Raw genomic sequence first — 17858 nt, 5'->3', positions numbered from 1 at the left:
ATCCAGGAAAATCAATTTATGACTACCGTGGATTTAAAGGATGCGTACCTACATATTCCTATCCACAAGGAACATCATCAGTTCCTAAGGTTCGCTTTTCTGGACAAGCATTACCAGTTTGTGGCACTTCCATTCGGATTAGCCACTGCTCCAAGGATTTTCACAAAGGTACTAGGGTCCCTTCTAGCGGTTCTAAGACCAAGGGGCATTGCAGTAGTACCTTACTTGGACGACATCCTGATTCAAGCGTCGTCTCTGTCAAAAGCAAAGGCTCATACGGACATCGTCCTAGCCTTTCTCAGATCTCACGGATGGAAGGTGAACAAAGAAAAAAGTTCTCTGTCCCCGTCAACAAGAGTTCCCTTCTTGGGAACAATAATAGATTCCTTAGAAATGAGGATTTTTCTGACAGAGGTCAGAAAATCAAAAATTCTAAGCTCTTGTCAAGTACTTCATTCTGTTCTTCGTCCTTCCATAGCGCAGTGCATGGAAGTAATAAGATTGATGGTTGCAACAATGGACATAGTTCCTTTTGCACGAATTCATCTAAGACCATTACAACTGTGCATGCTCAGACAGTGGAATGGGGATTATACAGACTTGTCTCCGACGATTCAAGTAGATCAAAAGACCAGAGATTCACTCCGTTGGTGGCTGACCCTGGACAATCTGTTACAGGGAATGAGCTTCCGCAGACCAGAGTGGGTCATTGTCACGACCGACGCCAGCCTGGTGGGCTGGGGCGCGGTCTGGGAACCCCTGAAAGCTCAGGGTCTATGGTCTCGGGAAGAATCTCTTCTCCCGATAAACATTCTGGAACTGAGAGCGATATTCAATGCTCTCAAAGCTTGGCCTCATCTAGCAAAGGCCAAATTCATAAGGTTTCAATCAGACAACATGACGACTGTTGCATATATCAATCATCAGGGGGGAACAAGGAGTTCCCTGGCGATGGAAAAAGTGACCAAAATAATTCAATGGGCGGAGGATCACTCCTGCCACTTGTCTGCGATCCACATCCCAGGAGTGGAAAATTGGGAAGCGGATTTTCTGAGTCGTCAGACATTCCATCCGGGGGAGTGGGAACTCCATCCGGAAATCTTTGCCCAAATAACTCAATTATGGGGCATTCCAGACATGGATCTGATGGCGTCTCGTCAGAACTTCAAGGTTCCTTGCTACGGGTCCAGATCCAGGGATCCCAAGGCGACTCTAGTAGATGCACTAGTAGCACCTTGGACCTTCAACCTAGCTTATGTATTCCCACCGTTTCCTCTCATTCCCAGGCTGGTAGCCAGGATCAATCAGGAGAGGGCTTCGGTGATCTTGATAGCTCCTGCGTGGCCACGCAGGACTTGGTACGCAGACCTGGTGAATATGTCATCGGCTCCACCATGGAAGCTACCTTTGAGACAGGACCTTCTTGTTCAAGGTCCATTCGAACATCCGAATCTGGTTTCCCTCCAGCTGACGGCTTGGAGATTGAACGCTTGATTTTATCAAAGCGTGGGTTTTCAGATTCTGTAATAGATACTCTGATTCAGGCTAGAAAGCCTGTAACTAGAAAAATTTACCATAAAATATGGAAAAAATATATCTGTTGGTGTGAATCCAAAGGATTGCCATGGAACAAGATAAAGATTCCTAAGATTCTATCCTTTCTACAAGAAGGTTTGGAGAAAGGATTATCTGCAAGTTCTCTAAAGGGACAGATTTCTGCTTTATCTGTATTACTACACAAACGACTGGCAGCTATGCCAGATGTTCAAGCATTTGTTCAGGCTCTGGTTAGGATCAAGCCTGTTTACAGACCTTTGACTCCTCCCTGGAGTTTAAATCTAGTTCTTTCAGTTCTTCAAGGGGTTCCGTTTGAACCCTTACATTCCGTAGATATTAAGTTACTATCTTGGAAAGTTTTGTTTTTGGTTGCAATCTCTTCTGCCAGAAGAGTTTCAGAGTTATCTGCTCTGCAGTGTTCTCCTCCTTATCTGGTGTTCCATGCAGATAAGGTGGTTTTGCGTACTAAGCCTGGTTTTCTTCCTAAAGTTGTACCTTCTTTGTGTCCGAATCCAGTTTCAAAGAAGGAACGTTTGTTACACAATTTGGATGTAGTCCGTGCTCTAAAATTCTATTTAGAGGCTACTAAAAATTTCAGACAAACATCTTCCTTTTTTGTTGTTTATTCTGGTAAAAGGAGAGGTCAAAAAGCGACTTCTACCTCTCTTTCCTTTTGGCTTAAAAGCATTATCCGATTGGCTTATGAGACTGCCGGACGGCAGCCTCCTGAAAGAATCACAGCTCACTCCACTAGGGCTGTGGCTTCCACATGGGCATTCAAGAACGAGGCTTCTGTTGACCAGATATGTAAGGCAGCGACTTGGTCGTCACTGCACACTTTTGCCAAATTTTACAAATTTGATACTTTTGCTTCTTCGGAGGCTATTTTTGGGAGAAAGGTTTTGCAAGCCGTGGTGCCTTCCATTTAGGTGACCTGATTTGCTCCCTCCCTTCATCCGTGTCCTAAAGCTTTGGTATTGGTTCCCACAAGTAAGGATGACGCCGTGGACCGGACACACCAATGTTGGAGAAAACAGAATTTATGCTTACCTGATAAATTACTTTCTCCAACGGTGTGTCCGGTCCACGGCCCGCCCTGGTTTTTTAATCAGGTCTGATGAATTATTTTCTCTAACTACAGTCACCACGGTATCATATGGTTTCTCCTATATATATTTCCTCCTGTCCGTCGGTCGAATGACTGGGGTGGGCGGAGCCTAGGAGGGATCATGTGACCAGCTTTGCTGGGACTCTTTGCCATTTCCTGTTGGGGAAGAGAATATCCCACAAGTAAGGATGACGCCGTGGACCGGACACACCGTTGGAGAAAGTAATTTATCAGGTAAGCATAAATTCTGTTTTCTGTGTTTTATGTGGTTGTCTATCTGTGTGTGTATGTCTTTGTGTGTTTTCTGTGGGTGTCTGTATGTCTTTGTGTGTTTTCTGAGGCTGTCTCTGTCGGTGTTTCCTTGGGTGTATGTGCAAGTTTGAGTTTGTGTGTGTGTCCATTGTCTGTTCCTTTTTAGGACATTTTTACTACTGATTATTCACATCTTTCTACAGACTTTGAGACTAACAAGACCTTTCCGGAAGTCACCAATCCACCATTTAACCTTTAAATTATTGTTTAGGCAGTTCAGGGCCCTTCCTTTCAGCCACTGCATGCTGTTGTCATCATTTAGTTGGCATCTTCCTTTACAAAAAGATAATCAGAACTCCATATTTTGTTTTCTAAATCTCCTTTTTTTTACAAAACTGTAGTTTACCTCATTACTTGTCAGGTCAATGTAAACAAGTGCTGAGTGTCTGTTTGGATGTCTGTGTCTGAGTGTGTTTCTTTGGGTGTCTGCTAGAGTGTCTATATGGGAATCCTTATGTGTGAGTGTGTGTATGTTACTACCTTTACAACATTTCCAAGTTTAAATAGACACTTAAGAATAAAGTGCATATATGTTTTAGTTACTTGGTCAAAAATTGCACATGTCAAATGAGGCGGGGGGGGACCCTGATCAATGGTTAAGTCAGGGGCCCCAAAATTTCTAGTGGCGGCCCTGTTTGCCAGGAAACAGGGGAGTGACATATGTTTTTTTACAGGGTTATGGATTTTCCTTGTGGAGTACAGAGGTTTCTCTGTTTTTAAAATGTACACAATAAAGTTTATATTTTATGTGATTACCCTATAGGTAGGTTTGAGTGCTATAAGCACCCTCTCCTCTTCCCCTCCTCCCTCAATCCGTATGATTAATTAAAGGGGCAGCACCGGTACTCTTATTTAGGTGCCTTTCCTACCTTATTTTTTTAATTTACGTAGTGCCAGTTACTAATATTTTTCCTATAGTATCACAGGGTACATCATCTTTAACTCAATGTACGTCCTCTACTGTTATATTTCACTTTTGACCTTTGTAACATAACTTTGGTTTGCTTATTGTTATTTGCACACAACCTCAATAAAAGAATAATTAAAAAAATAAAAAAAAATAGTAACTGTGACCATTTCAGAGTGTATGGCACATGCACAAGGTAATAGAATTGTTACAAATCGGCTTTGAATACTTGAAAAAATGTAAAAATGGCCAGTTTTACACTTTATCAACACCTTTGCCTGTTCAATTCAATGGGTGCATTTTGTTTTTGAAATATAGTGCAAAACTCCTGGTTGGGGGGAATATAATCATTCAAATCAATGCTGTCCATGCATCATATAGGTGACTTTTTTTTAGCCATTTAAACTTTTCCCAATACAGAAATGGTGTTATCGTTTGTATTGGGATTGCTTCGCCTTGAAGAACATGTATCGGGAGCCAAAAAACAGCCTATAAACAGGATAGGAAAATTTTGAATCAACCCAATAGTTAGCAAGGGAAAGTAATGCTGTTACTAGTTAGAGTATTGTAACCAAAAGTGAAACGTGTTGCTAGCTCAGACTACAAGTGAAATGTAAGTTAGGTGAAAATAACTCTTTGTAGATGTCCAGAAGATGTCAGAGGAACATTCCACCTTCATGACAGTTGTACCCACCTGTGTGGCCCTTTTAGCTGGGTGGCAGCATTGGTTACAGGCGGCTTGCAGTTTGTTGCAGGCGTCATTACAAGTAGAGGCTCTTTGTGTGGAGGGTTGCCTGGGAGAGGCTTACGAGGTGGGTTGAGCTGAGTGACATAGGACAGAGGGAAGAATCAGAATAACAACAGAAAATATGAATAACATCTTATCTCTTAGCTAGCTGCCATGTGGTAACAAGAACAGATGCTCAGAATATGGAAAGTACCCAGTCCCCATCTCATACCCTTATACACAATGTAACTTGATTTTCCTTTATATTAATTGTAAAATTTGTTTCTAAAAAAACATTTTGTTACTGAATTTGTTTTGCTTACTAAATAGACTAAAGTCATCTGAAACCACAATTACAATATCAAAATTACTCAACAGACCTAGTCAGTTTTTTTTTTTTTTTTGGGAGGGGTTAACATCCAAAAAAGGTTAATATAAAATTTATTGCAGATGTGTTTTTTTAAAACGGGATGTTCCTGTGCTGAAAACTTTTGTTTTTAGGTTTGTGGGGGTTATCAGCTTCTATCTCATTGACCGGGTGTGTATAATCATTCAAATTCACTTATAACTTTTTTCCATGCAAAATAAAAAAATAAATATATATATATATATATATATTTTTTATTTTTTTTTTAAGTTTGGGTCCTTCTAGGTCACTAGCTATGGTTTCTCTGGCACTGAGTACCAAGCTTGTGTGTATTTATCGAGGATACCTGTGAGGTCACTGCTGGGCAAGATGGCAGAGGTTTCTTGGGAGGTAGCAGTTTGGCATAAGTGTTGCCAACTTTTTTTGGGTTGGGTGGTGTACTCTTGGCTGGTGGAGGAGGTCTTGAAGGCTTCAGCTGCTTGCTGTGCTGGTGCACTGGGCTGGGTGCAGGTCGAAGAGGGCGTACAATATTGACTGGTTGAGAACCATTCTGAACACCTCCAGACTTCCCTTGAAACACAGTTTTAGAGCCCTACATGGAAAAACAAACAGGAACACATAAAGAGTGTCCTTTGCATTTTGGTTCAGAATAAAACAAAAGCTCCAGTACATCTACCAAGGAAATGCATAGTTCACAGAGATCATTAGTAGAGTAGTAATGTGAAAAAATGTAATACTCATTGGGATTACTCTATCAAAGGCTTGCATAACTCAACAGGTTTACTCTATGAAAGACTTGTGTTACTCATTGGGATTACTCTATCAAAGGCTTGCATAACTCAACAGGTTTACTCTATGAAAGACTTGTGTTACTCATTGGGATTACTCTATCAAAGGCTTGCATAACTCAACAGGTTTACTCTATCAAAGGCTTGCATTACTCAAAAGATGTGACATTGATATCAAGTAATAAAGAGAGAGCGCAAGGAGGCCCAGTACTTACATTCTGCGTGTTTGAGGGCCTAGCAGGGGAGGAAAAACTGCGCAGGGTAAAGATGGTGTTTGAGTGCACCCTGCTGCTCTTTTGCTGGCTACCTTTGCACATACTGTGGAGATATAAAACATCAATAGAATAAATAATGCACTCCTTCTGTCAGGCCATGGTTTAATCCCTTGGTTTAGTGGTGACAATGGGTAATTGCATTGACTTACCCACACTTCGCCTGGCTTTTCCTTAGCCACTTGTTCAGATTTGAACCCGGTTTTCTTGAACAATAATAAATCACAAAAGTTGCAACTGGCAAGAAGACCATGAACAAGAGTAGAAGGAATACGACAAGGCCTGCAGGGACTGGGAAGAGAAGAACAGTCCTCTCAGTATTGTAAGTAAACAACAGACGGAGGTAGCATCTGTCATGGCGCAACCATCCCAGCTAGAGCTTGCTTATCTCATTAGATGACATATTGAAACACCATACACATGATTATCCTAGACTGGAGCCCATTACCTAATGTAGACAGTTATTTGGCATCCATGCATTGTTCTTGGATTCTAATCGATCATTATTTAAACAACCTTAATCTCAAAGGTGCCAACAGCCAATGCCTGGTGCTGTAGATCAAAGGACTACATTTACTAGGCTATGGATGCTCACTGGCTGGAATCTGTAACTTAGTGCCGTATTTTACATATCCAGTGTTCTGTTACCCTGGTAGCAACCTCTGTTAGCATCTCCAACATTTAAAGGAATATGACACCCAAAAATGTTCTTTTGTAATTCAGAAAGAGCATACCATGTTAAATAGTTTTCAATTTACTCTTATAAAATTTGTTTAGTTCTCATGGTATACTTTGTTGGAGAGATACCTAGGTAGGCATCTGAAGCACTACATGGCAGGAAACAGTGCTGCCATCTTGTGCTCTTGCAAATGGATAACATTCTTGTAAAACAGTTGCCATATAGTGCTTCAGAAATGGGCCAGCTCCTAAGCATACGTCATTGCTTTTCAAAAAACGATACAAAGAAAATATAATAGAAGTAAAACAGAAAGTTATTTACTGTATTTTAAACCTGTTCTCAGGGCTCCCTAACAGGCCAGATTTTGAGCATATCGTAACTAGAGCACAGGTGAAATAATCAGCTGATTAGTAAACATGGTTATTTTAACTGCTCTCACTCAAGGTAATCATTAAAATCTGACCTGTTAGGGAGGCACAAGGACAGGTTTGAAAAACAGTGCTCAATAAGAATCATGAAAGAAAAATGTTGGATTTCATATCCCTTTAAAGTCCTCACCTGCTGCCAATCTGATGTCAAACACATTCAAGAGAGACTAATAAGTATATCTCACAGTTGTGTATCATGGGTCCTATATAAGGGTTTGATCATGCACTGTATGTTACTTAAAGATGTCTATCATGGGCACTATATAGGGGTTTAATCATTCACCATATGTTAAAGATGTCTATCATGGGCACTATATAGGGGTTTAATCATTCACCATATGTTAAAGATGTCTATCATGGGCACTATATAGGGGTTTAATCATTCACCATATGTTAAAGATGTCTATCATGGGCACTATATAGGGGTTTAATCATTCACCATATGTTAGTTAAAGATGTATATCATGGGCACTATATAGTTGTTTGATCATGCACTGTCTGTAACTAACAACTGTCTATAATAGGCGCTATATAGAGGTTTGGTCACGTACTCTGTGTAACCCACAGCTGTCTGTCATGGGTACTATATAGGGTTCTGGTCATATACGGTGTGTAACTCACAACTGTCTATCATGGGCACTACATAGGGGATTAGTCATGTTGTGTGTAATTTACAGATATCTATCATGGTCACTACATAGCAGTTTAGTCATGTACTGTGTTTAACTCACAGCTGTCTATCATGGGCACTATATAGGGGTTTAGTCATGTACTGTGTGTAACTCACAGATAGTTATCATAAGCACTACATAGGGGTTTAGTCATGTACTGTGTGTAACTCACAGCTGTCTATCATGGGCACTACATAGGAGTTTAGTCATGTACTGTGTGTAACTTATGTCTATAATGGGTACTACATAGGGGTTTAGTCATGTACTTATGTCTATAATGGGTACTACATAGGGGTTTAGTCATGTACTGTGTGTAACTCACAGCTGTCTATCATAGGCACTACAGAGGGGTTTACTCGTACTGTGTGTAACTCACTTATGTCTATAATGGGTACTACATAGAGGTTTAGTCATGTACTGTGTGTTATTCACAGCTGTCTATCATGGGCACTACATAGGGGTTTAGTCATGTACTGTGTGTAACTCCCAACTGTCTATCATGGGCACTACATAGGGGGTTAGTCATGTACTGTGTGTTATTCACAGCTGTCTATCATGTGCACTACATAGGGGTTTAGTCATGTACTGTGTGTTATTCACAGCTGTCTATCATGGGCACTACATAGAGGTTTAGTCATGTACTGTGTGTTATTCACAGCTGTCTATCATGGGCACTACATAGGGGTTTAGTCATGTACTGTGTGTAACTCACAACTGTCTATCATGGGCACTACATAGGGGGTTAGTCATGTACTGTGTGTAACTCACAACTGTCTATCATGGGCACTACATAGGGTTTAGTCATGTACTGTGTGTAACTCATAACTGTCTATCATGAGCACTACATAGGAGTTTAGTCATGTACTCTGTGTAACTTATGTCTATAATGGGTAATACATAGGGGTTTAGTCATGTACTGTGTGTAACTCACAGCTGTCTATCATAGGCACTACATAGGGGTTTAGTCATGTACTGTGTGTAACTCACTTATGTCTATAATGGGTACTACATAGAGGTTTAGTCATGTACTTTGTGTTACTCACAGCTGTCTATCATGGGCACCACATAGGGGTTTAGTCATGTACTGTGTGTAACTCACAACTGTCTATCATGGGCACTACATAGGGTTTAGTCATGTACTGTGTGTAACTCACAGATGACTGTCATTGGCATTACATAGTGTTTAGTCATGTACTGTGTGTAACTCACAACTGTCTATCATGGGCACTACAAAGGGTTTAGTCATGCACTGTGTGTAACTCATAACTGTCTATGATGAGCACTACATAGGAGTTTAGTCATGTACAGTGTGTAACTTATGTCTATAATGGGTACTACATAGGGGTTTAGTCATGTACTGTGTGTAACTCACAGCTGTCTATAATAGGCACTACACAGGGGTTTAGTTATGTACTGTGTGTAACTCACAACTGTCTATCATGAGCACTACATAGGGTTTAGTAATGTACTGTGTGTAACTCATAACTGTCTATCATAGGTACTACATAGGGGGTTAGTCATGTACTGTGTAACTCACAGCTATCTATCATGGGCACTATATAGGGGTTTAGTCATGTACTGTGTGTAACTCACAGATGTCTGTCATTGGCACTACATAGTGTTCAGTCATGTACTGTGTGTAACTCACAACTGTCTATCATGGGCACTACATAGGGGTTTAGTCATGTACTGTGTGTAACATAACTGTCTTTCATGGGCACTACATAGGGGGTTAGTCATGTACTGTGTGTAACTCACAACTGTATATCATGGGCACTACATAGGGGTTTAGCCATGTACTGTGTGTAAACACAACTGTCTATCATGGGCACTATATAGGGGTTTAGTCATGTACTGTGTGTAACTCACAAATGTCTATCATGAGCACTACATAGGGGTTTAGTTATGTAATGTGTGTAACACAACTGTCTATCATAGGCACTACATAGGGGTTTAGTCATGCACTGTGTGTAACTCCCAACTGTCTATCATGGGCACTACATAGGGGTTTAGTCATGTACTGTGTGTAACTCACAGCTGTCTATCATGGTTCATGGGCACTACATAGGGGTTTAGTCATGTACTGTGTGTAACTCACAACTGTCTATCATGGGTACTACATAGGGGTTTAGTCACGTACTGTGTGTAACTCACAACTGTCTATCATGGGCACTACATAGGGGTTTAGTCATGTACTGTGTGTAACTCACAGATGTCTATCATGGACACTTCATATAGGGGTTTAGTCATGTACTGTGTGTAACTCCCAACTGTCTATCATGGGCACTACATAGGGGTTTAGTCATGTACTGTGTGTAACTCACAGATGTCTATCATGGGCACTACATAGGGGTTTAGGTATGTACTGTGTGTTACTCACAACTGTCTATCATGGGCACTACATAGGGGTTTAGCCACGTACTGTGTGTAACTCACAACTGTCTATCATGGGCACTACATAGGGGTTTAGTCACGTACTGTGTGTAACTCACAGATGTCTATTATGGACACTACATAGGGGTTTAGTCATGTACTGTGTGTTACTCACAACTGTCTATCATGGGCACTATATAGGGGTTTAGTCATGTACTGTGTGTAACTCACAACTGTCTATCATGGGCACTACATAGGGTTTAGTCATGTACTGTGTGTAACTCAAAATTGTCTATTATGGGTACTGCATAGGGGTTTAGTCATGTACTGTTTATAACTCACTGCTGTCTATCATGGGCACTATATAGGGGTTTAGTCATGTACTGTGTGTAACTCACAGATGACTGTCATTGGCATTACATAGTGTTTAGTCATGTACTGTGTGTAACTCACAACTGTCTATCATGGGCACTACAAAGGGTTTAGTCATGCACTGTGTGTAACTCACAACTGTCTGTCATGGGCAATACATAGGGGTTTAGTTATGTACTGTGTGTAACTTATGTCTATAATGGGTACTACATAGGGGTTTAGTCATGTACTGTGTGTAACTCACAGCTGTCTATCATAGGCACTACATAGGGGTTTAGTCATGTACTGTGTGTAACTCACAGCTGTCTATCATGGGCACTACATAGGGTTTAGTTATGTACTGTGTGTAACTCAAAACTGTCTATTATGGGTACTACATAGGGGTTTAGTCATGTACTGTTTATAACTCAAAGCTGTCTATCATGGGCACTATATAGGGGTTTAGTCATGTACTGTGTGTAACTCACAGATGACTGTCATTGGCATTACATAGTGTTTAGTCATGTACTGTGTGTAACTCACAACTGTCTATCATGGGCACTACAAAGGGTTTAGTCATGCACTGTGTGTAACTCACAACTGTCTATCATGGGCACTACATAGGGGGTTAGTCATGTACTGTGTGTAACTCACAAATGTTTATCATGGGCACTACATAGGGGTTTAGTCATGTACTGTGTGTAACTCACAACTGTCTATCATGGTCACTATATAGGGGTTTAGTCATGTACTGTGTGTAATTTACAGATGTCTGTCATTGGCATTACATAGTGTTTAGTCATGTACTGTGTGTAACTCACAACTGTCTATCATGGGCAATACCTAGGGGTTTAGTCATGTACTGTGTGTGACTCACAACTGTCTATCATTGGCACTACATAGGGGTTTAGGTATGTACTGTGTGTAACTCACAACTATCTATCATGGGCACTACATAGGGGTTTAGGTATGTACTGTGTGTAACTCACAACTGTCTATCATGGGCACTACATAGGTGTTTACTCATGTACTGTGTGTAACTCACAGATGTCTATCATGGGCACTACATAGGGGTTTAGTCATGTACTGTGTATAACTCACAGATGTCTATCATGAGCACTACATAGGGGTTTAGTCACGTACTGTGTGTAATTCACAGATGTCTATCATGGGCACTACATAGGGGTTTAGTCATGTGCTTTGTGTAGCTCACAGATGTCTACCATGGGCACTACATAGGGGTTTAGTCATGTACTGTGTGTAACTCACAGATGTCTGTCATTGGCATTACATAGTGTTTAGTCATGTACTGTGTGTAACTCACAACTGTCTATCATGGGCAATACATAGGGGTTTAGTCATGTTCTGTGTGTAACTCACAGATGTCTATCATGGTTCATGGGCACTACATAGGGGTTTAGTCATGTACTGTGTGTAACTCACAACTGTCTATCATGGGCACTACATAGGGGTTTAGTCACGTACTGTGTGTAACTCACAAATGTCTATCATGGGCACTACATAGGGGTTTAGTCATGTACTATGTGTAACTCACAACTGTCTATCATGGGCAATACATAGGGGTTTAGTCATGTACTGTGTGTAACTCCCAACTGTCTATCATGGGCAATACATAGGGGTTTAGGTATGTACTGTGTGTAACTCACAACTATCTATCATGGGCACTACATAGGGGTTTACTCATGTACTGTGTGTAACTCACAGATGTCTATCATGGGCACTACATAGGGGTTTAGTCATGTACTGTGTATAACTCACAGATGCCTATCATGGGCACTACATAGGGGTTTAGTCACGTACTGTGTGTAATTCACAGATGTCTATCATGGGCACTACATAGGGGTTTAGTCATGTACTGTGTGTAACTCACAACTGTCTATCATGGGCACTACATAGAGGTTTAGTCATGTGCTTTGTGTAGCTCACAGATGTCTATCATGGGCACTACATAGGGGTTTGATCATGTAATGTGTGTAACTCACAACTGTCTATCATGGGTCCACTGTCCACACTGCCCCCTTGACCGGTGGTGTCACAGAAAGGAGGAGACCAGCCATATTCACAGTGACAATTTCTGTTGCTGTTACAGACCTGGAATGATAAGAGACTTGAGCAAGGCAGTAATTGTTACTTTAATTTGTATTTGTAAAGCAGAAACAAGTTCTGCATCCATATACATGCAGCAAAATACAGGTAAGACAGGCAAAGGTAGTTAGACTGAGGAATAGGAGGGTCCTGTTCCCCAAAGAGCTTACAATCATTAGCCATGCTGCTGTATACCTTGATATTTTAATTGGCAGTATCCATTTGATCGCTATCTGGCAGCAAAAGGGTTAACACAATGTATGAGTGTCCCATCACTGTCTTGGTCTATCATGCATACAGAGACACAGAAAATACTAGTAAGTCTCTTCTGCCCCCACAGAAAATACTAGTAAGTCTCTTCTGGTGCAGGTATTAGTAGGGTCCATAATATTACTAATGTAAATTTGCCTCAATTTTCATATATTCTTCATTAAATATTGTTGTTTGTTGTGGTCACATTATTGCCAGTGCATGCAGTAGGGTTTTTGTTCGGCTTCTTATCAACCGACACATCCAATTAAAAAGGGAACTATGGCAACCACAAAGCCCAGTGAGGCCGGCAGCACCAGAGGACATAACCCCTTCAGCTCAGCGCAATCCGCGCGACATTCGGGAGACCACTGTGCATCTACCTGACATAAAGAGAGAAGTGAGCACGCAGTTCACCCCATGTCCCACCTTAGATGCTCAGTGCGGCAGGCCTTTTTCTGTAGGGGAGATCACGGAGTCTCTTCACATTGGACACATGGTATGCACAGAGGAGCAGCCGGAGGCTACTGATTTTTCTAAGACGTTTGTTATTGTTCTCAGTGTACCCCTGAGTCTGTTATCACCCTGTGAACGTTATTCTACTTACAATAAAGTTGTTTTTTACCTGCACCGAGGCCTACGGCTGTGATTAGTCCCAACACAGGTAATTTCTATTGTTCATTTGATTTTTCTAAGATATTATGGCCGCTTACTGAGCCCTTAACTTTTAGCGATCTAATGCCTGATCGGCAAAGGGTACAGAATGCTACACTGAGTGACGTATCATATGGGAACCCCCTAGCAAAATACGGCCTGAAATCTGGATCCATAAGGACACGCTTTTCTACTAGTTTGGGACTCTATATCTATCAACCTCACCATGATGCTCTATCAAGCAGAACATGCTTCTCACCCATGGCCAGAAAAGGATTACAGCCTAAAACGAGGGGTAGGTCAGGAGTGGGTTAAATTTTATTTATGCTGAGGTGGGGGATTGCTTTGAGACTCCTAAAGTGGACAGCTTGGTCTCCGGTTTAAGATGGCGCCTCCTACATGATTTCCTACTGAGACTCTATAAATATACCTCAGTCTGAACTAAACTTTGTTTTCCCTACAATGACTTTGAGTTGGATAGACGCGGGAAGCTGTTACCCGCACCCAGCTAACATAATTATGGCTTGTCACAACCTTACATTAGGGCCATGTATATATAACTTCTCAAAGATACTAAGTATATGTCATTATGAATCCCTAGATACCTTTCCATTTTCCATGACCCCAACTAAACGCCATGTGGATATTATAAGTAGTATGCTCACCCTTTACTACTTAAAGATCTACTTGTAGATCCCGGGGGTTATCCTGTTATAAAATACGAAGTGATCTCTCTGTTGGGCTGCTTTTTATTTTATTTTTTACACTGTCACGATTAGTACTTTTTATATATAGTTATGGTGTATATTGACCTATCTTCCCATCAAGTTATACTATATACGATGATGTTTTAATTTAATGCCACAGACATAACAGACATAAGCATTAATATGTTCTTTTAGAATTACATTATACTATTTGCCTCAGATACTACTGTTGACTATACTCTGAGTAAGTAAGACTACTTGACGATCAGTCTTATACTAATCAGGCTTTGGTATAGGCAGTGTTATTTAGGGGCTATCAGTTGTTCCTGAGTGTCTGTTCATTCCAAAATCCTTTAGTGACGTTACAACCTTTGCTGTTCCCTCCTTCATGTTGTTATGTGTTGTTGTTTCAGATTGTTTTAAAAGATTATTGAGAGTCAGATATCAATTAAGAATACCAAAATAGTAAAAACTGAGGTTCATTAAATGGGACCCACAAGTGGTTACCTATATATATATTGCCCTCTGATTGGTTAATTATTCATTTTTCCATATGAGGGCCAAAAGTGGCCTTCTACGTTTAGAGGAGGGCTTCATAGGCTTATGGAACTTCATTTTCATGGCTCCATCCCTGTTTTGACGAAAGTAATGTGTTTCTTTTGCTAGTTAATGTGTTGGATGATGAGTGTATACAACTACCATGTATCTGTATTTATTTGTAATATGTTATATATGTGTCTTGCATAAACCGCAATAAAAAAAAACAAAAAAAAGTGAACTATGCCTGGAACTTTTCTCAAACTGAGTCAATTCCTGAAATGTGTCTAATTTTTTTACAGATAAAGCTCAGTCTAAAACCAACCCATTATAGTAACTGAAATCGTAACTAATTCATATAATACATTTCATGCATTATTTTTTAATTAAACAAAGTCCCAGATGTAATGTATAGTTCTACAGTAGAAACTGTCAGCCACATAGAAAAATATAATGGTTTCTCTGCCTCCTGTAGTGATTACAGAAATACATAAGTTTTCTGCATGTTTCAGATGTTTCTTCAGTGTGATCTTCCATATAAGAATTGTTAAAGGTTAGCAGAAACGTTCCCTTTAGGTATGATTTTGTAATACATGTTGTGACAGTTTTGAATATTCTGAGAAAATAACTGAATAGCCAAGCAATCCTATGTATGTAAACTGGTTCTAGAACTCTTACCCCATGCCCATTACACTTAGAAAAACACTGGTCCAGCTCAAAAAAAGAGGCGTTCTGACAGCTCCGTTCCCAGCAAACCTATAGCAAGTGCAGAAATTATTGTTAGCAAAAGAATATCTACTGATGGTCAATTGAGTCCAGAGTATAAACACATCTACTAAGTACAAGTCTAGCAGAGAACATTACTCACCATACCGTCTCCACATTTGGTCCCCGTCATCACCAGCCCAGGATCTGAGGAGTCACCTTCCTCTTTCTGTGTAGAGTAGGAAAATGTTCCACGGCACTTCACCTCGTAGCCATCCACCCTGATTGTGGTGTCCATGGGAACCATGTTGGCACCCTTGGGCTTGCTTGCACTACTTTGGCATTGAATCTTCCCACATTTTGCGTCCCTGGTAAGTAGAAATAACAGAGTCTAATTGCATGTATCCTAAATCTAGCACTTTAAAACCCATAGTTCTGCCCATACAGTATCAATTTTCTTCCTATTCTATATGACCTAAATGCACCTAATATATTTCATGTAATCATAATCTATGCATTTTGTATTAACCTATCAGCATCTATCTAGTTGATCCAGTTGGCAGTAAAGACATGTTGACCCTACACTGGAGAGCCTACAGCATACTTTTGCGTGGTGAAATTACCTGATTTTGCTAAATTCTACACTATGATTAGTTAGCTATCAACACAAACAAATTTACATTTATCTCTAATTGGCTAAAGATGGATTCCACCAGGCTTTTCAAGGAAGGTGTCCCTGAAAAGTATTAATTTGCAAAAACTTGTAAATTGTGCTGACAATATTACTGTGTTAAATGATTTGAACATATTTATACACATCATTTGTAATACAGTGCTTAATTACTTATATATAAAATCTATATATAAAAGAATGCCTTTAAAAACCCTTTAAATGGATATGAAACCCAAAACATTTTTCTTCTTAAACGGGGAGAGTCCACAGCTGCATTCATTACTTTTGGGAATTCAGAACATGACCTCCCCCACTTCCCTTATCCTCCAGTCATTCTTTGCCTTTCGTCATAGGAGGTTGGCAGAGAAGTGTCAGAAGATTAAAGATAGTCTATTATGGAGGGTAGTACTCTTCGAAACGGGACTGGAGTTTTAAGTAATCCTTTCAGCCTCTCAGTGAGAGCATTGATGAAGGTTAGAGTCCGGAGATGCAGGGAGAGTCTTTCTGTGAAACCTTCCCGACTCATGTTAACAGCTCCTTAGCAATCAGCTTTGACGAGTTTTGCTGCCTGCTTTTTTCACTCAAGTCCATGTCAGAAGCGATGCTACTATCTGTCACACTTAAAGGACTGTGTTCCTGTTCCACGGCTAAGATTCTGGTAAGATTGTTTCATTCTACTTCGATGTGTGAGTGTAATGTGAACGAAGAAGTCAGGGTCTCAGTGGGACTCCTTTATCTTTATGGAATCAAGGGTTAATATCTCCTGAGGGCGGTTATTGAACAGGGGGGACTTTAATCATGTTTGTTATGTGATTATGTGAGGGGTAGTTTAGCTGCCCAGCAAGTGGGAGATTGCAGTCACAATCTGTCGCAGATATTTGCGTCTTAAAAGGGGCTCGATGGCTGTTTGTTTTTCTACTGGGCCGGTTGTTGCAGCCGGATGGTTCCTCTACAATCGGATTGCCTTTGCCGACTGTATGCTGCCGCACTCTCCATGCCTGTGGGTGGGTGAGTGGTTATATTTGGCTTTCTCCTCCCCTTAGGGAGATTGGGGTATACCACAGTATCCACCTAGTGCCCCGGAGGTCTTCCTCTTTTCAGAGGGGTCCCTCCTGCCTTGCGTGCAGGATGTCATGTAGGGTTGGATTCTGGTATCGTGCCGTAACTGTTGGTTCAGTGAAGTCTCTCTTTTGCCTGGGGGTGTCCCTTCTTGTAGGGTAAGGATCTGTGTCTGGGTCCTGGAACCCGAGCTCATCCTATGTTCTGTCATAGCTTAGTTGGTTATCATGCCAGTCTTGTTTGCATATGGTGGAGTTTGCTCTACCCATTGGTGCCGGTCAATTTAGTTCCCCTTCTTTTTCCTTACTGAGGATTTGGGTGGTCCGGGGAATGGTTTATTTCCCTGCTTTTGGACATTGCCAGTCGCTTTGATGCTGAGTCCGTTCCCTCGGAGAGGGGGTCAGAGGTCTGTCTGTTTGGTTGAGCCTGGACCGCGTATCTTACTTAGATCTTGTGATCCCTCCCTAACTGGGAGGCTTTGCGGTGTTTGCTTCCTCAGCAGGGGGCTTTCTCTGCTGGTTTTAGATGCTCTCCTACTTCCTTGTTTTTCCTGGGAGGGAGTGGGTTTCTGCACTCCTTCAGAATTTTTACTCTGTGGGAGTCATGGTGCAGTTCCTAGCTTGGTTGG

At 41.0% G+C, this 17858-nt stretch overlaps 1 protein-coding gene across 1 annotated transcript in view; it reads right to left on the bottom strand.

Moving 5' to 3' along the window:
- The window catches only part of LOC128650429 (disintegrin and metalloproteinase domain-containing protein 33), a 371794-nt gene that overhangs the window by 32971 nt on the left and 320965 nt on the right, over positions 1 to 17858 (bottom strand). The window contains exons 16-22 of the mRNA XM_053704369.1: positions 15662 to 15866; positions 15472 to 15549; positions 12544 to 12652; positions 6191 to 6329; positions 5982 to 6084; positions 5325 to 5570; positions 4579 to 4706 (exon numbers count right to left, since the gene is read on the bottom strand). Coding sequence (XP_053560344.1) covers positions 4579 to 4706; positions 5325 to 5570; positions 5982 to 6084; positions 6191 to 6329; positions 12544 to 12652; positions 15472 to 15549; positions 15662 to 15866 — 1008 coding nt within the window. The remainder of the gene's footprint in view (positions 1 to 4578; positions 4707 to 5324; positions 5571 to 5981; positions 6085 to 6190; positions 6330 to 12543; positions 12653 to 15471; positions 15550 to 15661; positions 15867 to 17858) is intronic.

The sequence above is a fragment of the Bombina bombina genome, chromosome 2, assembly GCF_027579735.1.
Source record: "Bombina bombina isolate aBomBom1 chromosome 2, aBomBom1.pri, whole genome shotgun sequence".
NCBI lineage: Eukaryota > Metazoa > Chordata > Amphibia > Anura > Bombinatoridae > Bombina > Bombina bombina.
The sequence above is the reverse complement of the archived record's forward strand: the minus strand, read 5'-3'. Positions and strand labels throughout refer to the sequence as shown.